The sequence below is a fragment of the Taudactylus pleione genome, unplaced genomic scaffold, assembly GCF_031769625.1.
Source record: "Taudactylus pleione unplaced genomic scaffold, aTauple2 ptg000019l, whole genome shotgun sequence".
NCBI classification, from domain to species: Eukaryota; Metazoa; Chordata; class Amphibia; order Anura; family Myobatrachidae; genus Taudactylus; species Taudactylus pleione.
The window spans coordinates 21,093,033-21,120,424 of NW_028284421.1; the positions used below are offsets into that span (position 1 = coordinate 21,093,033).

The 27,392-nt window shown below is 43.1% G+C and overlaps 1 protein-coding gene across 1 annotated transcript in view; it reads right to left on the reverse strand.

Moving 5' to 3' along the window:
• Window positions 1-2,611, reverse strand: part of TERB2 (telomere repeat binding bouquet formation protein 2) — a 53,924-nt gene extending 51,313 nt beyond the window's left edge. Inside the window, exons 1-2 of the mRNA XM_088444615.1 lie at window positions 2,548-2,611; window positions 1,373-1,454 (exon numbers count right to left, since the gene is read on the reverse strand). Coding sequence (XP_088300741.1) covers window positions 1,373-1,454; window positions 2,548-2,611 — 146 coding nt within the window. The remainder of the gene's footprint in view (window positions 1-1,372; window positions 1,455-2,547) is intronic.
• Window positions 2,612-27,392: the final 24,781 nt, after the last annotated feature.

Here is a 27,392-nt window from a genome sequence, read left to right on the forward strand (position 1 = left end):
CTAAACCACACCCTTCCGCCCTCCCCGCTACTTACCTTCGGCATCCCAGCGGCCAGGATGGCGGCACCGAGATTCTGACTGGCGTCGGTATTCTGGCGCCGGTAAGGTAAGCGTCGGCATCCAGGCAGCCAGGATGCGGAACGCATACCCATTTATTCTCCTGGCATTGCTGTTTTGCCAGCATGGAAGAAGGGAAATACGTCTCCATTTGGGAGTAAGGCAGTCCCCAAGACAGTCAGCTTTCCTCTCATCTGGTGATGCACAAGTAGACATATATATGTCGATTCCACTATTCAATATACTGTAGGTAAAAAAAAGATCCCAAATCTTATCCATTGATTTCTGACCATTATATGACAAAACCCTTCTGTTTTTAATTAGAAATTAGAACAAACCATATATATGTGGACAGAGCCGTGACTAGACTTTTTGGTGCCCTGTGCCAGAAAGAGCATTGGCGCCCCCCTCATTTTTCAAAGGGACATAATGCATCCAAAAAAGGGCCATGGCTTCATGGGGAAGGGCCAGGGAAGAGATAGGAGAGGCCAGGAGATGCTGGGGATGAAATAAGAGGAAGCTACAAGCAAGAATGATAATAAACAGAAATTTGACAGGCCCAAACAGCGCCCCCTGACCTGTGGTGCCCTGTGTGATGGCACCGGCCGCACTACCCTAGCTACGGCCCTGTATGTGGAGATTAAACAAAAATTTACCAAACGCAGTGATTATTTGGGAGGTACTGTAAAACTTTGCAAATATTTACACAATTTCTGTTTAATCTCCATATATATGGGTCGTGCTCATTAAAAACTGAAGGGTTTTGTTAAATAACGGGCAGTCAGATTTTAATCCGCTTATTATTTCTTTCTTTTACCAAGTGTGTCCCTGGGTCTCTAGGTTTCTGTAGTGTAGGCTGAGGGCACATTCCCTGAAGTCATCACACACCGATGCAACAATGTCATAAATACACTGCCTGTTCTTTCAGATCCACTGACAAGATATACTGGTAGGGGGATATATCAGTATATTATTTCATTTTAGACGTATACGTATGACGATTCACACTCGCGCTTAGCACGAAGGGGTTGACGGGGTTAAATAGTGTTAACAATATCAGTTTTTCTATTTAAAGTAACATGTCTCCCAGGCACAGTGGCATGTCCAACAAAGCGCATGACTTTATAGACCAAGTTGGGGCATTTACAAATTAGTATACCGTTCCTGCACTACACGTAATTGCAAATATGCACATTTTTATACACTGTAATATAATACCAACTTTATGTTAGCTACAACTCTTATTACCCTGAAAATGGTGGCACACCAGGACAAAACATGTCAGAAAATAAGGAACTTGTTCAGCAACACAGACCTCTGGGTATCACGGTGAGATGCATCACTGCTAAAAAGATAACTGGCATGATGATGAGTTGTGAGAACGCCACCTTCAGACTCTACAAAATGAACAGATGTTTGTGAATTATTAAACTGGGGTAAGGTTCACATTTAATATGCATACTTATCAACAGAGCCCACAATGCAACTCCTTTCAGGTTTTCCCTATGTATTTTTTTGTTCCTACAACAACCCAAACTCATTTTTGAATTGAAGTTTTAAAAAATTCCCTTTAAAAAAAAAAAAAAGTGCTCTGGTGCCAATAGTCTGTCATGGTGATGAATATATGCTGTCTTGCTTATTACTTAATGCAGCATGCTACAACAGAAAGGATAGGGTCAGACGCTGGGGTATTTCTTCAGACTAATTGCCCACGATAATGGCACTTTACCGCAGCCCAGCCCATCCAACACTAGTGGTTACTGATAATCCCAGATGCTCCTTGTTATATAATACCTCACTGGTACATACATCAACAATATTTCAGATATGAACAGACTGCAAACACATTACAACAAGCCTAATGGGGCAATTCAATTGAAGCCGGTATGCAGTCGCTATGTGCAGCTGTGCACATCGCTGGGAATTATAGGCCTGAGTCAGAGATGTACACTAATGCCACCACAGCTGCACATTTGTACGTAGCAGCAAAAATATGCAAATGTCGCAGCCACCGTGATATTATTGACACGCCCACTGGCGGGTTTGCAAATCAAAGTGACTGCATACAACGACGTAGCATCGGTCACATATCAGTTGATAATCGCCCATTTTACTGCATACGGGTCGCAGTCACAGGCTGAGACATGCCCCAAAACCAGTCGCAACTCCTGCATTTGAGTCATCCCCCCCGTGGCCGCCCATAAATGGTAATGAAACGACGCATGCGCAGTGCAGCTCAGATGCATACGCAGATCACTGATAATCACTCAACTGCGTATAGATCTGCATTGCGTCCATCTCTGAAACAGGCCCTATACTAGCCGGACATTACAGATTTGCTTGTGCACTTCTTTGGGGTCTGAGGAAACATTTGCGATGTTGATGGTTGCGAGTTGGTGGCAAAGCGATTGGAACGCAGGCAACTTGCAGGCATTGCGCCGAATTGAATCGTCCCCTAATACAACAAATATGGGTTATGTATTTTCTAACCCCAAAAGTTGATCAGGTCGCTTTGCACGCTCTGAGAAAACCATGCCTCACAGCCTCGGAACATTACGTGTGACCCAGATGCCGGAGTCCTATCTCACAGGAAGAGGAGAACTATGACAACAAAATGGCAACCATGAGAACACCTGTGGTAGATACTAGTTAAACTTCAGAGAGAGCTAAATAAAGGACCCACCTCTTGTTGTCATGATCATGTGACCAGCCTCATGACTGGGAGGAGCTAGGCATCTCACTGAAGGCCATGGAAGTTTTGTCTCATTCCTTCTGTGTGAAACTTCACAGTGGCAGCATCAGGTATCACGTTACTGTAGTGTTTACTATATGTGTTTTGTTTGTTTTTTTCACACATTTCTAGAAAACTTTATGTATGTCTTATATATCTTTTGTTTGAAGTATGCTTTTTAATTCACATAGGGTGTTCTATAGTTAGTAATTCACATTGAATATATTTTTTTGTCACTGAAAAAATAGTATTTGGTGTCAGGGCTACTTATAGATGGACCCTCTGACAGATTTTGATCCTGGATCCCCCTCTCCTTTAGAGATAAGTTCGTAAATATTATAATATCACAACCTAATTAATAAAATAATTTTTAGAACAATGTTATTATGTTTTAGTGATGTATAAAGCAAATGACCCTCACTTGGTTAAAAATTCTACCATATGCCACTCAGACCTCCCACCTGCCACAATATGCTGCCAGATGCACTCAGACACCCAGAAGCCCACAGATCCCACATGTACTCTAAACCTCAGCCAGACTTCTCCACATGCCTCCATATACCACTCATGCCAGACAGATCTCACCACATTACTGAAGCATACATTTGTCCTTACTGATAGAAAATAACTATCGCTTGATTATTATTATTATAATAATAATAATATTAATAATAATAATAATAATGTTATTTATATAGCACTTTTCTCCTAAAGGACTCAAAGTGCTAATTTGCCTTTACAGCACAAAATACAAAAACAAGCTTAACAAGGGACATTAGTGAAATGCTTGGGTGAATAGGTGAGTCTTGAGTCTATTTTGAAGGATTCTAGAGTGGAGGCCTCTCGCACTGTGCGGGGAAGCGAGTTCCATAAAGTAGGAGCCACAAAGCTAAAAGTTCGACCCCCAGACGAATTTCGGGAGATTCTAGGTACTGTTAGTAGTCTTTAATTAATGGTTCAGAGTAATCGAGTAGGACAGTAAGGGATCAGAAACTGCTTCAAGTGCTTTGGACCCTGGCCATGTAGGACTTTGCCAGGGCAGTGCAGCTCCAAGTTAATTATCCAAGTTAAATCTAAATATTAGTTAGACACTTTTCAAATCATGAAAAATTGGTGTCACTGACCAAACCATCTCTCAGATATAGGTGTGCCCTTATTCCAATCAGTAAGAGGATCCTCTACACCAGTGGTTCCCAAACTTTTTTTGAATCACGGTGCCCTAGAGTACCAGCATGTTTTCACGGCACCCCTAAGACAAAATTTTGTTATTGAGAAATTCAGAAAAAAAATTAATAAAGTAGTAAAGTGAAGTAAATTGTACTTAGGTACTGGTCATCCCTAGGTTCAGTTATGTGGTGGACAGGTTGGCGCTTCTGTTTGTCTTTATATTTACATTACATTGACTATAAATAATTTGATTTGGTGCTGGACTACGAACCTGAGGTACCCCTGCAAGTGTCCCGAGGCACCCCAGGGTACTACGGCACATAGTTTGATGTTAGATTACTGTGACCCTTGTATCCAGCCCATCTGTGTCACCCATGTTTGTCTGCCCCCTACCCTTTAGAATGTAAGCTTTCACGAGCAGGGCCCTCTTCCCTCATGTGCTTCTCCTTCACTTAATTATACTCTAATTTCAACAGCACCCAACCCTTGGTTACAGACACCATGCTGCTTATCTAAGTGTTATGCAGCAATGTATAAATCATGTATCTGTCCTGCATTCTTTGTACTGTTAATATCTGTTTTCTTGTGTGCTTGTTTATGTACTGTGTAAGGTGCTGCGGAACCCTTGTGGCGCCATATAAATAAAGGATAATAATAAATAATAATAACCACTGCTCTACATTATATGCCACATATTTAGCATTCTGCTGTGTTCTCCCCCCTCCTTCCTTTTGTATTCTGCTGTATCTTCTCACCCCTTTGTTTTCTGGTATTCTGCAGTATTCTCTTCCACCCTTGTCTTTGTATTCTGAAATGTTCTCTTCCTCCACCTTCCGCTCAGTTTTCAAAAAATACTCATCACAGCACTTATGTGTTTAGTAGGCATTAACATGCACCATGCAGTAAGCCCTTTATCTATACCTACAAAGTTTTGTAGGATGAAGGGAATCGGTATGATTTAACGCCGTTCGAATCCCGACAGCGGCATTCCAGCAGCAGTGAAAATCCTGATCGTCCTAAGGTAAGTATTTGCTAACCTATTCTACCCCGTAACCCTAACCCTCCCTTAGGGGTGCCTAACCCTAACCTCCCCCCAGTGCCTAACTCTAATCCTCCCTCTAAGTGCCTAAACCTAACCCCCCCTTCCCCGCTGCCTAAACCTATGTCCCCCCGGGGGGGTGCCTAACCCTAACCCCCCCTTCCCCTAGCCTGACCCTAACCTCCCAGGGGGGTGCCTAACCCTAAGTCCCCTCCCGGGAACCCTAAACCTAACCCTCCCCCACCGCGTCCATTCGTGCCCGGCGTCCCTTCGATCGGGTTGCCGGGCGTCGGTCTCACGCTGTATGTGTAATGACAGGCGTCAGGATTTCGATACCTGTCTTTGGAGTGACCCTTGCTGGGTTTAGACAGTCGGGAAGGCGGCAGTCGGGATTACGTCCGTCGGCTTCCCGACTGCCACGCGGATGAGGCAATGCATGCAAAGACTGGTAATAAATAATGCATGCTGTGTAGTCCTAGGTGGACGCTTTTCCCAACTACTCTGCACACTGACTGTGACAGAATAGCTGTCGCAAATGCACGGCGTGATTGGAAGATGTCAGCCACCCCAAATCTCCTGCCCCCCAACCCCTACCGGGACATGTGTTCGTCAGCTGTATTTATTATATACCGCATAGTGGGCCTGATTCAGTAGTGAACGCAAATGCAATTGTGGACGCACATCAAACGATTGTTTGCCATCGTGCATGCGTATAAGCCGTATTGCGAATGCACAGCTATCGCATTGCGGTTACGGAAGGAAAAAGCAATCCATTGCAAAGTGTCAGCATTTGGGGGTGGCGGTGGTCAAAAAAACACAGATGAGTCTATTAATTTGAACGCCACTTCATGGCATGCATAAATTAGCCATTGCGATTGCACACGCAGCATGAGAGCTCTCTGCATGCGACGAGACATGCAATATCTGCGGCTGGTCAGACCTGTTGTAAATGCTGCATGACTGGCCGATCTGCATCGATGGTACCGATGTTTACACAGAAGAGGAGGTTGGACGTATATGAGAAGGCAGCAGTGGGTGTCTTTATGCTGGTTAAGCTTTGGCAAGCATTAGCATATTTTTGCAGCTGCGTTCCGTGCAAAATCGCAAATGTGATAGCTGCTGAATCAGGCCCAGTGTACCCAGCATTAGCTGCCTTATTTTAACAATTTGAAAATATGGCACTTTGTTGGGGTCCCCCTCTTCCGCAAACTGGAGAATCAATATTATCTTTTTTTTTTTTTTTTTTTTTTTTTGTTAATGGGCTCTTTAATAGTAATTATACACAAGTATAATTCACACACCTACTACAGTTTTTTTTAAGTATCTGAACTTATATTAATATCCAAACCTCATCAAAGGCAGCAAAAGCAACAATACCTTCTGAAGATCCTAATCCCTCACTGTCCAATATAAGCTATGAGCACTTATAACATAATAACAAATCGAAAAATATACGTTTTATTCAATTACATAGCAATTATGATTATATTGAGCATACTACAATTATATATATAATTGTAGTATGCACAAGCTCCTTCTTTAAGAATAAAATATTTAAAATCTGAAACTGTATACAAGGTAAAGTTTTTTCATACTTTGTAAGGATATGCAGCCATAATGTCATCAAAATCTGAATGTCTATCTCATAATGCCGACATGTTCTGATTGATGACATTAACATGTCTACATTTACAATGTTGAGACTGACATTATGTTGACATTGTCAGAATATCGTCATTGTGAATGTTAGGCTGCATTTAGGGTTAGAGTTAGGATTAGTCTTACATTCAACGCCAATGTAAAATCACATTGTCAACATGCTGAATGTTGACTTAATATAGCTCATCCTTTGTAAGAATGTGACATATTTGTAATGATGCTGCAGGCTTTGCTTCTTCCTGTAAGTGGTGCAGTTGTTATTGCTGTCTATGGCGAGATCTGGAGAAATTCTATTATTTTAGATTCTTATGGTGCCCACACACATAACGATGTCCTCACGATACGATTTTATGGCCAATTTCCTCATGAACTTTCACGGGAGCTCCCTTGCCGTCATGATCACGATTTGGAGTTAAAAATGTCCAATCTGACTAAAGATCCATCTTGCCGCCAATGCATTGTATCCCAGATTGGCTAATCTGCCCTACAGCACGACAGATCAGAAGATGCGATGTACGACGAGTGGGACGCGCATCGGCATCGTGCTCGTGAGTATAAACTCACGATTTGTACTTTTTTTACCCGATTCGTCGTCACGATTCATCGAAATCGGCCAAATCGTGTCAAATATCGCTATGTGTGTGGGCAACTTTAGTAAAGAAGATACATTCAGTTTGATCAGTGTTGGAAATCGACAAAAATTTACATCCAGACAAATTGATTTAGGGAGAATGTTCAAAAGTTTAATGATTTGTAGATCAAGGCTATCACTGATCACTGGAGTAGCAATCAGCAACTGAAGCATTAACAATGGGTGAGGGAAGATGGATCCCAGTCATAATTGTCAACTGTCAGTAAATTTGATAACAGCTGCTAAAAGATATGGGGATCGATGTACTAAGCCTTGGAGAGAGATAAAGTGGATGGAGATAAAGTACCAACCAATCACCTCTTAACTGTCACTTTACAGGCTGTTTTTGAAAAATGACAGTTAGGAGCTGATTGGTTGGTAATTTATCTCCGTCCACTCTATCTCTCAGCAAGGCTTAGGCCCTCATTCAGACCCGGACGCAAGTGGCCGTTCGTACGTTCGGCGTACGTACAGAAATATGTTAATTCAAGCGCTCGCTCGTAATTTCGAACGCAGCTAAACTTCCTCCCCAAACTCTACCGACCACTCCTCTAACTAACGAGCGTGCCAAATAGCGAGCGTACATCCCCAATGTGGCTTGCAGGGAACGCACGCACAAGTCCAACCCGGAAGTGGGCCTGTCAGATTCCGATTACCTGCTCCTTTATTCTGCCTACCTCCCTCAATCGTATCATGCCAATCAATATATCAATTATCTTAATTGCTCGTCAATTTTTTATTTTTTTTTGGAAATGCAATAAACTTTACTCTTGTCCGTGTTTGTGTTTACCCGCAGAATACGTACGGCTTAAACATTCGCTTTTATTTGTCAAAATACATGTTTGAGGCAATTATCCATTTGTTTTCTTTGTTTTTAACCACGCATATTTTACTGGGTTCATTTCTTAATTTAAATTAGCTTACGCATGTCACTGCATCAAGCATATCATAACTCGCAATAGATTTGTGGCCCTGTCGAACACATGACTCATACACTAACCAATAGAATTTGTCCTATTACCCAAATACATTAGCCAATCAAAATTTTTTTCGGGTCTTTATTAAAATTGTTTTTTTTAAAATACACCATTGCCATCATGAGAGCCTCGGCATTCACCAGGCGCGAGCTGATGGTGTTAACCGAGGTCATGGACAGGCGGATCACCAGCCAGCCTCCCCCCATCACCAGTAGGGAAAAGCGTTCCGCATATGCGGAGGTACGTGGCCGCCTGCGTTCCTTCGGCTCACGCCGCCAGATCGGCCAGCTGGAGCGCAGGTGGTCCGACCTGCAGCGGCGGACGCCCCGCTTGCTGGCATGCTTTCGCATTCAGATAGCGGAAAGTAAGTTTTTTTTTACTGTGGTTTTCATGTTTATCTTTGTGGCCCTAACTGCATGTGCATGTTTTCATGTATGGCCTATTTATTCTTTGTACTCATATCTGCATGTGCATGTTTTCATGTATGGCCTATTTATTCTTTGTACTCATATCTGCATGGGCGTGTTTTCATGTATGGCCTATTTATTCTTTGTACTCATATCTGCATGGGCATGTTTTCATGTATGGCCTATTTATTCTTTGTACTCATATCTGCATGGGCATGTTTTCATGTATGGCCTATTTATTCTTTGTACTCATATCTGCATGTGCATGTTTTCATGTATGGCCTATTTATTCTTTGTACTCATATCTGCATGGGCATGTTTTCATGTATGGCCTATTTATTCTTTGTACTCATATCTGCATGTGCATGTTTTCATGTATGGCCTATTTATTCTTTGTACTCATATCTGCATGTGCATGTTTTCATGTATGGCCTATTTATTCTTTGTACTCATATCTGCATGGGCATGTTTTCATGTATGGCCTATTTATTCTTTGTACTCATATCTGCATGTGCATGTTTTCATGTATGGCCTATTTATTCTTTGTACTCATATCTGCATGGGCATGTTTTCATGTATGGCCTATTTATTCTTTGTACTCATATCTGCATGGGCATGTTTTCATGTATGGCCTATTTATTCTTTGTACTCATATCTGCATGGGCATGTTTACATATTTTGGGCGTAAAAAATTAGCGTTTAACAAGGTGATGTTCTAAAATAACCACAATTTCTTTTCCATTATTTAGGGGCAGAGCGAAGACTACGGCGTCATCGCCGTCAAAGACGGCGCTCTCGGCCCCTCTCACCAACCCCTAGCCAAACATCCTCACCCCAAAATACCCGAAATTCCCCCTCCTCCCCAGCCTGCACAGACCCTGTGGCACATCCGTCTGGGCTCCTTCCCCTCCATCCCAATTCCCCCTCCCCTCCAACCACCCCTCTCGTAACTACCCCCTCCCCTGAATCCGAAATCACCCCTCCCACCTCGTTGGGGAATGTTGCCACTCCGAGGACGAGGGAGTTGGTTCTGGGCCAGGCGTCATTTTGAACGGTATGTTTCCCTTTTATCCTTTTTTGTGTTTTAAAATGTTTGGATCTAATCCTGTGTCTGTGCCTTTTACTTTTTTTGGTTTGTCAGAAGTTTGGGTAGATCTCTGTTTGTCTTTACCTTTTACTGCTGATTTCCCCATACACATATCCCACATGGCAAATTTTTTTTTTTTTGTGCAATTTTTGGGGTGTCCATTTTTGTGTCCTTTGGTTTTTTGGGTTAAATGTGCTTTTGGTCACAATATTGTCATTTTTAGATACCTTTGTTTGGCTTGTTTTTTCAGTGGGTTTCATTAATTATGTATTAAGCCCCACACTTTTCTAACCCACAGAGGACCAGAGGCGTTTGGCGGACCTAGCCGGGTGCATCCAAGTGATGCGGGGCCACGTGATCGGCCTGCTGGTGGTCCTTGACCGTATGTCTGGGATCCTGCGTCCATAATTTTTTATTTTCATTTAAAAATATTTTTCGTAATAAAAAAATTAAACTTAGCGTTCTGTCTCATTCCTTGTCTCCAAATCTTAGATTGTTTACACTGACATAAGTAGACTCTTCCAGCAAGTATTTGCAATTAATGTCACTAAGATTGTGTGTTGTAGATTTTTAGGAAACAGGCACATGAAACAGCTAACAGTAACAATCTGCTTGGGCTTTTTTGGTGTGTTACAATTTTTATATTACTACATTTTACATGTTCCAATTTGGGGGGCAACCTGCTTAGCCCGAGATTACAAAGCCTACTGATTGTACATAATACCTTTTGGTGTTGGTTTTGACCCAGAAAGCATATTTAAATTTAGATCAAATTGCGACATTACAGGATTAACTCTTAAGCAATTTTAACGTGGGTCAACCTGGTTACACTTGCTTGCAATGATCAATAAAATTTGCAAAATTACACTCTCAAAAAATTTATTCAAAACATAACTAAAAAACCAAAGTGTTGGCTCACAAACAATACACACAGTGATAATAAAAAATACAACCCATCAAACACCATATGAAAAAAGTAAAGAAAAATCAAGAACTGGTTGACGAATGAGCATGCCAACATGATTCCACAAATGTTGCGTTTCAATATTGGTTCCAGAATATATATCCAATGTGTCCCCATGAAGGTTTGTTTTGGGTAGCAGGAAGTAGTCATCATTTGAGTCCCAAAGATTATGAAATCAAACAGAAGATGGGAAACAAAAAACAAATTAATTAAATGGTCTCCAAAAATCCTTACCACATTGTGTCAAAGAACTTCTTTTGTGCCAATAATTACCTAAAATATCTGGCCACCACATCATCGCGTATTGCCCCCCCACATACTGACCTCCAACCAACCTCGGGGGGGCCATCCTCAGGCAAGGCATCCTCTGGCTGCATTGGGACACCACTCCTTATGGCGATGTTGTGAAATATCCCACACAGGACCACAATTTTCGAAACCATATCCGGCAAATACATGAGCTCGCCACCAGAGCGGTGGAGGCATCTGAATCGGCCTTTTATAAGGCCGATACAGCCCTCCACCACTTGCCTGGTGGCTGGAAGTGCGGAATTATAATTACTTTGTGGCCCTGGTGTGGGAGCCAAATAAGGAGTGAGCAGCCAGGGCGTGCAAGGGTATCCACTGTCTCCTGTGAAAAAGAAGTGACAACATCAGGATCACTGTGTATCAAGCTTAACATTGTTATGTACTAAAGGTCTCCACTTACCCAGAAGCCACGCATCACCAGCTTGTAGGTTGTTTAACTTGTGCCATATCCCTGATTGCCGGATGATGAATGAGTCATGTGCACTTCCGGGTAATTTCGCATTCAGAGACAGGATCTGGAGGGAGGCATCACATACCACCATTACATTCAGGGAGTGATAGTGTTTCCGGTTGCGAAATATGGCCTCCAGCCGTGCTGGAGGCTGAAGTGGTATGTGAGTACCATCCACAACCCCTATGATGTGTGGGAAGCCAGCTATTTGGTAAAAATTGGCCTTGGCCACACTAAGGGCACCCATATCCAAAGGCATTTGAATAAAATGATGGAGGTGCTTGAAAAGGGCCTCCATCACTGCCCTCAGGATCCGGGAAAAGGAGGATTGGGAGATTCCCGCCACTATTCCCACCGTTGTTTGAAACGATCCTGAGGCACAGAAATGTAACACCGCCATAAATTGCGTAAGTGGTGGTATTGCTGTAGGACTCAATTTGCCGCTCAAGATCACTCTCTATTAATGAGAGAGTGTCTATGATGATTTGGGGCGGAAGACGGTAGCGTCTTAACACCTCATCATCGGGCATTCCAAAAAGGGTGACACGTGTTCGATATATCTGGGGCCTTGCACGCCTACGATGCCTACGCCTGGGACGAGATTGTGGTTGGTCGGCTTCCGGGAGCATGGCCAGAACAATCCGACCAAGATCAACCTGAAATGGCAAGAATTGAATGTAAGGTTTTTTTGGCCAAAAATAATTGAAAAATTACTTAGCTTGACGATACAATCCAATGATGCTTACATGCCAGGGTATTGTCATGATTTTCCCAACCTATAAATAATAACAAACAAACAATGCAACAATTTAGGGTGGCCATTTAGGAATCTTAATTGGGTGCAAGACAAAACATAAAAGGGGAGAAACACACATTTGGGCAAAGAGCAAAACGACAGTGCGCAGACTGCCACAATTTGGGCCCAAAATTTAAAAAAATGTGCTAAAGGGAAATCACAACCAATTTCAAGTAAAAAAATAAGCAGATAAAAAAGCGCTAATTAGTTCGCAAATACAAGACAAAAAATAAGCAGATAAAAAAGCGCTAATTATTTTGCAAATACAAGACAAAAAATAAGCAGATAAAAAAGCGCTAATTAGTTCGCAAATACAAGACAAAAAATAAGCAGATAAAAAAGCACTAATTAGTTCGCAAATACAAGACAAAAAATAAGCAGATAAAAAAGCGTTAATTAGTTCGCAAATACAAGACAAAAAATAAGCAGATAAAAAAGCGCTAATTAGTTCGCAAATACAAGACAAAAAATAAGCAGATAAAAAAGCGTTAATTAGTTCGCAAATACAAGACAAAAAATAAGCAGATAAAAAAGCGCTAATTAGTTCGCAAATACAAGACAAAAAATAAGCAGATAAAAAAGCGCTAATTAGTTCATACATTTCGGAATCACAAAACCAAAGGTTAAAAGTGTAAGGTCAAACAAAGTTGCGTTAAAAAAAACATGAACATTTAATAAACAAGTGAAAAAAAAAACTTACCAATAGAGGATATATAAGTCACCGGATAAAAAGGTCGTTGGGGCAGAGCCAAAAGAAACCTAACAAAGGAGATTTTGTAAAAAATTAACGACCCAAATTTAAAAAAAACAAGGAGACACAAAGTGAACAAAAGTAAGACGGCCAAAAACTTACCAAAAAATAACACGACAAATAAAACAACCACACCAAAAAAAGCGAACGTAAATAAAAACTCCAAAAAGACAAACCAAAAATAACTCCAAACAACGACAAATACAAATCCCGCCAACAATCCACTCCGACCAACGTAACCTCCAACAACCAACACCCGCCACCTCGACTCGAGATGCCCCAAGCCATAAATAGTGTTTATTTTCCCTCACAAATTAAGGAGGGATCATAGGAACGCACAATCAATGATGCGGACGAAAAATAAGGACGCATGTATAAATACGTCACGACCCAAAAAAAACGTTCTGGTGTATTTCTTGTTTGGGGGTAAGAAATGGCTACAGACCAGGGAAACAATGGCCAAGAGTCTGGCGGTAAGTATTTAATGCATTTCCAAACAAGGATTATTTTGAAACATAATATAGTGAAAGTTTGCAAGCTTAAATTTCTCAACGTTTAAACAAATAGGTGAGGAGGATGACATGGAAGAGGCTGCTGGGCCCAGTATTTCGGCCAAAGCAGGGAAAAAGAAAAGGCAGCCACAATTCACAAGAAAGGAGATGGAGGTTTTGGTTCAGAAGTGTGTGGACATCCTGCCACAGGCAGACAGGAATATGGGTGCAAGCCAGAAGTGGAGAATGTGGGAGGAGGTAGCCAGTGCTGTCAATAGGGTGGGTGATTATGTCCGTCTAGCCCGGGATGTCAAATGGCAGTAAGTAAAAACTTTACCCCCCTAAAACCAAAACTAAAAAAAAAAACGGAATAATGGTTACTTTTCACCCACAGATGGCAAGACTTCAGATATCGCCTGAAACAAAAAATGGCGGACAGGGCTAGGCATGCAAGGGGGACAGGTGGGGGTCCCACCCCTGTGTCATTGGAGTTGAATGATTTAGAAGGGCTGGCACAGGGGTGTGTGCAGGCTGTGGAGGTGTTTGGCGTGTCCAACATGGATACGGACATGCCAGACTTTGCGGCTCCTCATGTTGTCCCAGGTAAATATTGTGATGTAACCAACTCTGAAATGTTATTGTGCCAATATGTAGATTCTAATGTGACTCTTTTCTCATTTTTCAAACAGAGACACAGGCAGATGAGTCTGCTCCAGAGGGGAGCCTTGGCCGCAGAATTTCTGCTGGCTCTGCAGGGGAGGAACCAGTACATCCGGCTGAGGACCCTGCAGAAGCCAGTCCAGGGCAATCCCCCTCGCAGGCAGTGGCACTCCTCACAGAACTCAATTTTAAATCAGATTTCTATACGGAGATTCTGCAGAGGATGGACGCCAGTCTGGTACGGGTGGCTGAGGCCCTGGAGCAAAATGCTGCGGCCAACGTGACCATTGGTCAGGCCCTGGCGGAAAATACCAGGGCCAACATCCGCATCGCCAATGCCCTGGAGCAGCTCGTTCGCCAGCACATGGTGGAGCCGACCTCCCTTCCTGAACATCAGGATCCTCCACCTCTGGCACAACATCAGCCAATCCTCCAAATGTGCCTAGCCCTGTGCCTAGTCCAGAGGCCACAACATCTGCCTCTGGACAGGCCAGCCCGATGACATCCCGGACCCGGTCTGGCGCCCACCCTCCCCCAGCCAAACGGGGGAAAAAACGTTGACAGCACTGGCTACTTGTCCCACACTCCTTCTGTGCTTGCCCCATATTCCTTTCTGGCCAAAACTTCCCTCTCCTTTCTTGTGAATTGTTTTTAATTTTTTGTTTAAAGTTTCCATACCTTTTATGTTTGCACAAATTATAATTTTAGTTTATTAAGTTTGGGCCAAAAATGGGCCAGAAAATGTTTTTAGTTTCCAATAAATTTTGAAAAAATGTTCGACATTGTATTCTGACATTATTTTATAAATGGTTTACAGTTAATCCTGGCCCACAAGGCAAAAACGACCTTCCAAAAAATTAAAACGAAAAAAAAAAAAAAGGGCTCTTTAAGGAACACTTTAAAATTTACATAAGGATGCAAATTCTCCAGACAAAAGCAAAATGGAAAAATACACACAAACATGATGACATTATTGTTACAATAGCACAAAAAACAAATACAAACCAAAAAAAACATACCTACAAATGTACGCTAATTGATTGTGTAATCCTGAAATTAGCAGCTATGATTTCCACCTGCGTACGGTTTTGTGCTAACCGAAAAAACTGTTTTCAAAACACGTTACAAGCTGGTTTTCAATTCAAAACTGATTGATTTTCTGACAAGCCGTGATTAATCGATGAAACATCGTGGAGGGCCGGGACGGAGGAGAAGGCCATCGCCAATGTGGTCGAGTAATCCAGACCCCAAGCTGTGCGAGCAGTTTGAACGGAAAGAGGATCATCCAGTGACGTATGACTTGGTACGAACACATTTGACGTTCGCATCAGATAATGTATGTACGCCCAAAAAACGCCTCGCCACGCCTGCGTTTTTCCATCTCCACCCCCGTCAACGCCCAAAAATGCCCTGTTCTGTCAATCACATTTGACATGTCACTTCCTGTACGCAATTTGACGAACGAGACAAAAAAAGCTCGCAATATGCCGCACGCACATGCGCAGTGTTACACCGACGCATGCGCGGTTTCTCAACATCGGAACACAACAAGCGTACTGCTGTTAATGAGCGGCTCTGAATGAGGGCCTTAGTACATAGACTCCAGAAGATCAGAAAAAATGTTGAGAAGTAAACTCTGTCGGTCTTTGTACCAAGTATACATATTTGTTAAGTGGGTGACTATCCGACAGCTGGGACAAGACACCAGGTCTGACTGTGACCCAGGGTTGCCGGACAGTGAGCTCAGGTGGGGGTGGCAGCGGTAGGGAGGCCCCCACTGGCCCGTGGTAGCAGAAGTAGGTGGACAGCGTCCTCCTACTGTACTTCTGGTAAAAATGTTCAGTTGGGTAAAAAATTTTAATTTACCCCCTACACTGGAGCGATTATCGTTCTAACTAGTTGGTAAAATCAAAATTGTTTGATTTTTTTCAACTAGATGGTACGACTATATTTTATGTTTGCTGGTTGGAATGAAAATTGTCTTATGTGTGGCCAACATAACTGTAAAATATTGCACTTAGGACACAGGAGACCACTGCCTGAGTGTTCTATTAATGGTACAGTCAGTGATGGCTAATAGATCTATATTGATGTATGATACAGTACTTTAAATTAATAATAGGGTACAAGGTGTATTTATTCCAATAAATAACATTTTTCAGAAGACTGCACAATCTTGAACTGATGAGAAGAATTGACTGGAATAATATTATAAAATATTACTTTACCAAAAGAATAGTAGGAGCTTAAAACAAATTTCCAGCAGATATTGTCTAAAACAGTAATCTAGTAATATAAACATACATGAAAATAAACACAGTTTTGCCATAAGAACGAGTAGTTGGCAAATGTTCTTTATCTGCTGTGAATATTTGATATTTCTATTTTATTACCAGACTACAGTTAAAAAAATAGTTGGCAGCCATAACCACAATGACTTTGCAGACCTTCTTATGCATTTGAAGGAATTATATTTTGCTTGCTATTAGACCAACAGCCAGGTTGGCAAATTGAGTTGGCATACAAAGTAGAATGTTTCTGTTAACTGCATTTTTATCAATTGTACACTAGATGGCTGCACATGAGCTATTTTCCTAAAGGCCAAGCTGTATGTAAATAATACAGTAACCTAGTGCTGCGTTACAATTTGTACAAAAATGAACTGATTGCACAAAGAGACAAAAACAAAAAAGGTAATAAACTTGTATAAAGCAATTTGTTTATTTGATGACTTTTATAATTTTTGTTGCACTGTGTCGACACACAAATGTTTTAATTGAGCTTGTAGGCACTTCTATTTGAAAGTTAGGTACAGTAGAAACGTGGAGACAAAACTAAAACATAACCTATAGAGAGGCATCTAATTTTGACTTATATGTTTTTGACTTGCAGATAGCATGACTTTTCTACAAACAGCGACCTGGGAGGGCATGAAAAAGTGGGGAAATCATCTAGAACCCCAAAAATGTGGCAACTGAGATAGCCCATTTCCCATCAATACAACAGGCCCACATACCTTTCCCATCCAGGTTTGGCTTCTTTTGCTGACATTCATAATGTCGACATGAGAGTGTGGACTGGTCATAGTGTCAACGTGCTTAATGTGTCGATTTTAACCATATTGACATTCATCATAATGACACTGATGAAATGTTGACATGATTATAATGTCAACAAAACAGTGTGTTCCGTCGGTGCGACGATCACTTATATATACTCATCAGCCATAACATTACAATCACTGACAGGTGAAGTTAATAACGTTTATTATTATTAGGCAGCAAGTGAACGCTCAATTCTTCACGATGTGCTGGAAGCAGGAAAAATGGACAAGTGTAATAACTAATACCAGTTTTCCACCAAAATCCTGGGTCCAGCCCGGGTCACTGAACACGGGCTTCAAGCTGTCACAGTGGCTTGAACCCTGTTTACACAGTTTACCTACAGGTATCTATTTATCTATCTTCTTTGCTTTATCTATTAAATGTAATTTTAATATAATTTTAAGGTAAAATAAACTTACCTTACAATGTGAGATGTCATATCAACAGATTCAGAGGCTAACTGACAGTTCTATACTATCAGTGACATCACAAAGGCTGTTTATGAAGTAAGCCAGTCACATGACTAGCCTACTGAGCTCCCAACTGATATGTATCTCCTAAAATTATTGTTTGAATAACATTTTGGTGAAAATTAACTTGGTTTACAAAGTGGAAAGTCATAGGGGCCTATTCATCAACACTAAAATAACGTTTTTAAAGGACATTTTCCTTAAATAACGTTATTTTAGTATTCATGAACACACTTAGCACAGGAGATATCACTGATATCTCCTTGCTAAGCTCCCCTGCGTTAATTTCCACACTCCCCATACATTAGTATGGGGATATGGAAATTATGGTATTCATCAAATTCTGAAAATTATGTATTTTCGGAATTTGATGGAGTTACTATTCGCCACTGTGAGGTGGCGAATAGCAGGTAACACTTACCGGCTTCCAGCAGGGCAGGTCCCCCGGCGTCTCCCTCCGGCGCTCTGATGCGTCCTCTGGCTCCGTCTGCAATGCTGACATTGTGTTCTACCAGCAGAACACAATAAAGTTTAGAAAAAAAATATATATTTTTTTTCTAAACTGTACTGTGGGCTGCTGGGAGACCACATGACAGACCAGCAGGACAGAGCCGGAGGCGCTGCAGCAGGCAGGTAGGTACAGGACGGGGGGAGGTGAGCGGAGGGGGGAGCGCACACAAACTTGCCGCAGCTGTAAGTAGTGTTGCGCATGCGCTGGGTTTACGATTGTAACAGCGCATGCGCAGCACGGATTCCAGCTGCGGTAAGTTAGAGCAGGAAGGGAAAACTATCTATTTCCCGAAAAGCTGTCGGCGCAAAAATGACAGCTTTTCGGAATAGATAGTTATAGGGAGGAGGGATGAAGAATTCCTCCGGTAATTAGGTAGAACTCCATGCGAGTTCTAAACCTAATTACCTCCCTCGATATTTTAGGTATGATGAATAGGCCCCATAGATACATACAGTAGTAGGGGTCTATTCATGATGTTAACATTCTATCTCGCCACGGAATCCGTAACAATTCAGCATTGCTCCGGCGTGGTGACAGCTGATGCGAAAATCAGCTGTCCCGCGAGCGGCTTCACTGCTCCTTTCGGAGCATTGATAGAAGTGCGCATGCGTGACCTACAGGTCACATATGCGCACAAGAGCCCCAACGTCCGGTGGAAGGAGCCGGACAGGGGCGGAAGGATCGGAAAGAAGTACTCTTTGCAACCCGGCCCTCTTTCCCATAGAGAAAGAGTGGGTTGCAATCCGCAAGCGGTAGTATTCGCCATATGAAGACGGCGAATGCTACCGCACTCAAGCTCCGAAAATATTGCATTTTCGGAGCTTGATGAATTCAGTCCCCATACTAGTGTATGGGGACAGCAGCCAGTTCCGCCAGAGGAAGGTAAGCAGGAGAAATCTGTGATATCTCCTGCTTTACCTTCTTGATGAATGGCCTGAATTTTATAAAAATTAAGTGATAATGAATAGGCCCCTTAATAACTTGCAGTTACAGTAAATGTAACGTAGTGATTTCTAAAGCAAAGCTGAGTGACATCACAAAGTCTGTTTTTGATGTTATCCAGTTAAATGATCAAATAACTAAGATGATAAATCTAATTCTACCTATACTTACCACATCTATCTATCTACAGAGCCGGCAACAGAAATCTTGGGCCCCGAGTCCCTGGCAGGTACAGGCCAGTCGTTTGAGAGTCTGCCTTACCTATATGTATTTTCTCTGCAATGAGGAACCTTTGAAGAAATTGTTCCTTTCTTGGACTGCAGTCAGAGAGAGAGAGAGAAAAAAAAAAGATAATATAAATAATGTTAGTAAGGAACTCACCTTCACCCAGTCCTTGTGCAGAGACTCTATCTACATCGGAAAATATCCCCTGGTCGCAGCAGGGTAAAGCCAGAGTCTATAAGTTTTTGCGCCGGGGCCAGTCACTAGAGTGTGACGTCAGGCTCCCGGCAACTGCAGTCAGTGTCAGAGAGAAGAAGAAGGTAGGAGGAGGGGAGGAGACGAGAGGGGAGGATGGGGGTCAGATCACCTCCTTCTTTGCTACGGCCCGCAGCAGTGTACTGTAATGAATCAGTCTGACTCATTACAATACTGCTGTCAATGCCGCTGCGGGCCCCCTTAATTCCACGGGCCCCGGTGCGATGCACCGACTGCACGTTGCTCTACTGATATGATGGACCATGCAGCATTGGGGCCCCTAGAATCTCAGGCCCCAGTATGGCTGTGCCCCTAGTCCCCCCTGTCGCCGGGCTTGTCTATCTTTTTTGCTTTATCTATTACATTTTATTTTAATATAATTTTAAGGCAAAATAAAGTTACCTTACAATGGGGTCTATTCATTATCCGAAAATCAGCTGTCTCCACGAGTGGCTTCACTGCTCCATTAGGAGCAGTGAGACAAGTATGCTCAAAAGCCCTGACATCCGGCGGAAGGAGCCGGACAGGGATGGAGGGATCCAAAAAGGATCCCTCTTCGCAACCCGGGACTCCTTCCTATAGGGAAGAAGTGTTTTGTGAGCCCCGAGTTTGATGAATTCTGTCCCCATACTAATGTATGGGGACAGCGGGCCATTCCGCGAGAGAAAGGTAAGGAGATATCTGTGATATCTCCTGCGTTACCTTCTTGATGAATGGCCCGAACACTTAATTTCTATAATTGCGCTTTTGTAGAAATTAAGTGATGATGAATAGACCCCAATGTGAGATGTCAGCTGATGCAGCTGCTAACTGACAGTTCTATACTAACAGTGACATCACAAAGGCTGTTTATAAAGTAATCCAGTCAGATGACTAGCCTACTTAGCTCCCAACTGACATGATAAAACTAAACCAGCATGCACTTCACCAGTGATATGTATCTCTATATATCTATTTTTATCCACCACAAATTATTTGAATACTGAGATAATAAATCGCAACATACCTGCATTAACCACCAGGGCCATAACTAAGGTGGCATGTGCCACGGCCAACGCACTGCAGGGCAGGGGGTCCTGCTCGTGCCTGTCAATTTTCTATTAATAATCAATCTCACTTGTAGCTTTCTTTTATCCCCGGCATCTCCTGGCCACCCCTATCTCCTTACTGAGCCAGTCTGACTCCCCCTCCATCTGGTCACCTCCCCAAGAGCCTTCAGTCACATTCTCTTTTATTTAACACACACATTTCAAAATACTGTTATACCTGACACTCAAACACCTCTCACATGGCAGTCAGACCATACACATGGAGCTACTGTACCTGCCCAACAATTTCTCATAGCAGCCATGAACACAGCCACCGGTTCCCGACCCAGGTGTTACCTGCACACCTCAAGTTCCTGTGCCGGTGAGTTTAATTGCCGGCGAAGGGTACATACACTGATCTTCCCGCTGCTAGTATTTGTTGCATATACACTACACGTAGCACTCTTTCTATAACTTCAGCTAATGATCTACACTGTTGGCTCCAGGCTTGTGCAAAGCTGTTCTGATGGATAAATCCTGCTGCAGGTGCAGGATCACTAGCACTCTGCTACATCTAGAGCTGGTGAGTTATACTGTGATGAATGTCAATATGGTTAAAATCGACACATGGCGAGTTATACTTTCTCATGTCTTCTGTCCCTATTTGAAAAATAGGTGATGCGCCAATGCTCTTTCTGGCCCAGGACACCAGAAAGTCTAGTTACGGCTCTGCTCTAATGGGTAGAACTGGACACGTTGTAGGTGGATCGTGAGAAAGGCCTAATTTGTTCAAAGCTCTCAATCAGAAATCTTGGTAAAATGCACACTGTACAGCCAGGTGACATGCCATCCTGACATATCTACACAGAGACAGCAAAACTAAATGGAGCCAAAGGTTATGTTCAACTTGTCTCCGTATACATTTTCTACACTCTGATTAAACAGTCTGCTTTAACAGTCTGCAGTTACTCTAAATGTTATTTTCATACAGCCAGACTAGTTATTTTAATCGTTTTTAATACTTATATCATATAAAGAGGGACCATACAGATTTGTCCACAGACATCTATCCTTCCTGTGCTACAAATTGTGTTACACACAACGCGTGAGCGCCATGCGACTCGATAGCGCAGAGCATCATTTTGTGTAACATTTCCCTTAAAATGCACCTTATTCGCAAAGCGATGCAAATAAGATGCACAAGCATTAAAATGATTAAAATGATATGCAGCATGCCTATATTCTGTTTGCGAATGTGGGTGTTTCTGCTTGCAAAATGCTACGTTACAGTGTTAACGGCTGTGACACTGTAAACGTAGCATTTCGCATGCAGATACAGCCACAGTCGCACACAGAATATAGGCATGCTGCATATCATTTTAATCATCGTAAGCTGCTTGTGCATCTCATTTTCATCACTTTGTGAATAAGATGCATTTGAAGATGAAAAGTTGCATGAAAAGACTCTTTGCACTACCGAGTTGCACGGCGCTCACGCATTGTTTAACGCGACTTTTAGCACACAAGGTAAAATGTATGTGGACACATCTGTATATGTCCTGATGCTCTCGATGATTGTGAAGGTCAGGTGAATCATTAGATGTTGTATGTTACATAGACAGTAATTAGGTATTTATGGTAGCCTGTACATTTATGATAAGTTTTACCTGACCCCCTTTTTTTAGGGCTTGGCTGACTCCATCTGCTGTGCCTGTTGGAGCATACCAGCCCTCTGAGGGAGGAGGCGGGAGAATCTTTATAAAATATTTAGCAGCTGAGAAAGCTTCACACAGGCTACTGCTGATCGGATGTGAAAGGTGGCTCTGTAACACACAGTCCCGAGAGGAGTGGGAGGGTGGGAGTTCAGAAACATACATACTTATTGCCATTTTAACTATTTTTTGACATTGACAGTAGTTTGTGACGCAGTTTAAATGAATTTAACTCTCAAATTAAGCTATATACAGTGAGCAGCATCTCCTATGGCACTTACAGTATTTATTAAATCACTGATATAAGGTGGCACAGAGCATCTCGTTTCCCTTACACAAAATGCTGCCAAACTGGTGATGTATGTTTGCTACAATTTTATAAATGTTAACATATTACATATCAAGGCAAGTAGGTCTTGGTAGAGAGTTGTATACAAGGTAGCCGCAGGTGTGCTTAGAAATTAATGCGGATAAAATAAACGGGCTGCCGATGGTCAGAAAACCGACAGCAGCATCCCGATGTTCAAAATCTCGAGAGGGGCCGGTTTGTAGCCTAACCTTCCCCTCTCCCCCCCAGTGGTGCCTAAACCTAACCCTTCTCGCACCCTAAACCTAACCCTCCCCGGGCGGTGCCTAACCTCCCCCCCAATGGTGCCTAACCCCCCCCTTCCCGCAGCCTAACCCTAGCCCTCCCCGGTCGGTGTCTAACCCACCCCAGCAGGTCCCTAAACTTAACCCCCCATCCCCAGCCTAACGCTAACCGTAACCCGCATACCGACGTGGGGTTCCCCCTATTTTCCTATAACCAACACCTGGCTGAACCAGTCGGGGGCTTACACTATAGCAGGGAGACACACTGTCCATGTAGATATCCAAGTGTCTTTAGAAAATAACACGTAATGACAGTTTATTGCCAGTCACTTTCACTTTTTCACAGTCGGACTGCCAGCGGACCCTTAATGTCCAGGCATGCTGCCACTTGTTGTTCTCCAAGTCTGCTGGCATGCCGAGGCAGACTGGCTTTTATATTTTATTTTTGGGGTCCCAACTTCCCGAGGATTTTCAGCCCTGGGCTGACCAGTTAATGTTATGACTGGCACGTGGCTGGTGGACCCCTTGCTGTGCATTACTGCAGCCGGTGATGCTTATTGGAAAATATGGGGAAACTCACACAGATTTTCCCCCCATTGTTTTGTACCAGCCAGGCTGAGAGGTCCGGGACTGGTTACTGATTTCTTAGGGGGGAGAGGAAGCACATTCAAAAAAAAAAAAAAGAAAAAAATGATCCCTTAAATGTTAACCTAATGTAGCCTGCACAGATCATGGAGATTGGTGCAGTGCCCTCCCCAAGCTCGTCTGCCACAGGCAGGTCTATTATTTGGGTGGGTTCGACGTCTAGTTTTGGTCGGTTTAAAAATAACCATTAGTAAATTTCCGGTTTGTATAGTCATCTATGTAAAAGTATTGATTGTTGGTCCAATGAAGTGTTCTAAATTTGTCCAACAATTTACCAAAAATACAAAACCAACCTTTTGTAAATTTACCCCCAGGGGGCATGGACTACATGCTGTCTTTGATTTTGTGTAACAACCCTCTACTTCAAACCTTTTGCTCTCTCAGTCTCCATGACACTGCCCTCTCATTGCTGACCTCTTGCCTCTTTAAACACTCCTTCTTTGTCTCTTCATCTGACTCAACCCCCCCTTTCTTCCACTGTACTTATTCCTGTACCTCAACGGTCTGTCTTTGGCCCTTTCTCTTCTCCCGTTACTCCAACTCCCTTGGAATTGTCACTAACTCCTTTGGCCTTAAATACCTTCAAATATACTTTGATGAAACTAAAATCTAGCCCTCCTACCCTGACCTATCTCCCTTCTTCCTCATTTGTGTCTCTAACTGCCTTTCCACCATTACTTCCTGGATCAGATGTCCCAGCATTTTTTTATTCAAACTTAACATTTTTAACAAACTAAACATCAATGTGAAGCCCTAACTAATTGTTTCCCCACCTTCCAGTGTCCCTCCACTTACCAATTATTTCTTTCTGTTGAAAATGTCACTCTTGCTTTTGTAACTCATGTCCGCTGCCTAGGTATCATCCTCGATTCTTGTCTCTCTTTCATTTTCCACATTCTGGCTATCTATTAATCCTTCCATTACACCTCCACAACATCTCTTGGATCTGGTCCTCCCACACCTTCAAGGCCACCAAAACTCCATTCCACACACTGACCATCTGCCACTCTGACTACTGTACCCTCCTCCTCTCTGGCCTGCCACATGCTCGTCTCTCTTTACTTCAATGTGTCTTTTATGCTGCTGCTCACTTAATTTTCCTCCCTCGCTATACAACATCGGCCTCCCACATCTGCAACTAGCTTCACCTACTCCCCATCTCCTCAGAATTCAGTTCAAACTCACTTTCACATACAGTAAAAAGCCCTAAACCCCTCCTCCACATCCCCAAACTCATCACTGACTGCAGTCCCTCCACAGCTCCTCACCTTTACCTTGGTCACTCCCTCCCACAATTACCTACTCCAGCCTGCACCTGAGTTTTCAGCTAAAACCCTGATCAGCCATCATCGCAGCATTACCTGCTTTCCCTTTCAGCAACTATTACAGCATTTCTGGATTACCCTGTTTAGCCATCATCTCAGCATTACCTGCTTTCCCTTTCAGCAAGTATTACAGCATTTCTGGATAACCCTGTTCAGCCATCGTCTCAGCATTACCTGATTTCCCTTTCAGCTATCACAGTATTCCCGAATTCCCTACCCTGCTATTGCCACTGACTTACTGGACTTTTTCCTTCAGCTCCACAGTTACCTCAGTTAATCAAGACTTTATTTTAGTTCTGTCACTGATCTGGACATTCATTCAATGCATCACTATTGTTCCTTCAGTCATAGATGTTATTCAGTATTATTCTTGAACATGTGTACTAGTACTTACATTAAACAACCTACTTTTCACTTTAAATCTGTTCCGGTGTCTGCTCCTGTTACCACCCCGGGTCCACAACAAACACAGGGCCTGATTCAGACCCGCTCGCTAGCGCTGTGCACTCGCAAGTGGCACGCTGGTTTGCAAACACGCATGTACACGCTTCGTTCTGCGCGTGCAAATACAGCCTAGTGAAATGAGTGACAGGAGAGGCCGTTTGTGGGTGGTAACGAGCAGGACACTAATAACGGGGGTGTGGAGGTGCAAATGCAGGCGTGCCTGGGTGTTTCAACACCATTTTTAAGGCGTGCATAATTAACAGGCAGCGTCACATGCCTGTTTTTTACACTGAAGTCCTCGCAGTGCTTGCGGCAGGGTAAGCAATTGCTCCCGATGGTGCTCGATGTACCAATGTTTTAATACATTTCCTGGAGATGACGTGCGCTAATGGGCATCTCAACATACGCTAATGGGTGTCTTCATACACAGAGCGATCGCTCGCACAGCCAAAGTGGGTGTGCTTATGCCTTGGCGATCGCTTCCCATGCCGTCACTTTGAAAAATTTGCATACGCTGGATGAGAGCGTTCGCATCTAGCGAGCGGGTCTGAATCAGGCCCACAGATCCTAACACTATTTCCGTCTGCATTTTCAGTGTCTGTCCATGTGCATATGTATGGTATGGCACATGCACAGTTTGCGACTGTTTTCTACAACACATGACTCAGAATCAGCCCCTTTGACTGGAGCTTCCAAGGTCCATTCTTCGAGGTTACTTTGTTGTTCAAGTTGTTCCATGGCTGTTAAACCCTCTCCAGTTCTCAAACTGTTAGGCGCCAGTGTGAGGGGAAGCCACACTTGGGACAGATTGGATTGGTGGCCTTTATCAAGAGAGTGTCTCCAGTGTTCAGTTACTGTCCCTGGTCCGCCTGAACCCCCATCTGAGGATGACATCCTGAAGTCAAGCAATAAGGACTTACTTGTATGCATCATCAAAGTTCCACAAAGTAGCCTAATCACTGCCGATAAAGGTGAATTGGGAGATATTTTATTGCAGCACATGTTGGGCCAAATGTAATAGGGTTAGAGTTAAAGTAAAAATCCAACTCGCACCTTCTCGCATTTTTTAAAGGTGCGAGTTGGTGCCGGGACTCGCAAATGTAATAGCCTGCGAACTTTTGAGCTCGAGGCTACTACAGTATGCGAATCTGTGCAAGTATTTCCTTATGTAAACTCACATCTTTTAATGCAACTAGCATTTAAAGGTGCAAGCTATACAGAAGCCTTCACAGATCAGTGAGATCCGTGAAGGTTTCTGTCTGTGTTTTAAACAAAAAGACGTGCACCCCCTCCCCAGAAGCATAACCAGCCCTGGGTTCTGTACATCCTGTGCTGGTTTTTAAAATACAGGGGCGAAAATGTGTAGGGGGGCCCTGTATTTTGGGTTCTAAAAATTTAGGGGTCAAAAAGTGTAAGGGGCCCCCATGTTTTAAGTACCAGCACAGGGCTTTTCTGCTCCGGTCCTGGTTGTGCAAATACAGGTGACAAAATGAGTAGGGGTCCCCTGTAATTTCCATAACCAGCACCAGCGGGGGGTAATGCCACAGCCAGGGAAGCCCTTTTACCGGGTTCCCTGGCCAAAGCATTATGCCTGACCTCTAGTCAGCCCAGGATGGGAATCCTTGTGAGGTGAGGACCCCCCAATAAAGGGGTCCCCCTCTTCAGGGAACCCCAGGCCTAGGCTGATAGCCCGGGGCTATGCCCGGCACCCCTGGCCGGTGGGTGCTGGGTTGATAGTGTAGTGTGGTGTAAAATTTAGATGCAAAAATATTGTCTTTAGCTGTGGAACTATAGGCCCCAGCAAGCCTCCCCCGCATGCTGGTACTTGGAGAACCACAAGTACCAGTATGTGGGGCATTACGGGCCCACTGGTACCTGTAGTTCCACAGCAAAAGAAATACTTAAAAAACCACAGAACACATACTGTGACAGTAAAAGTTTATTATAACATACATGCACACAGACA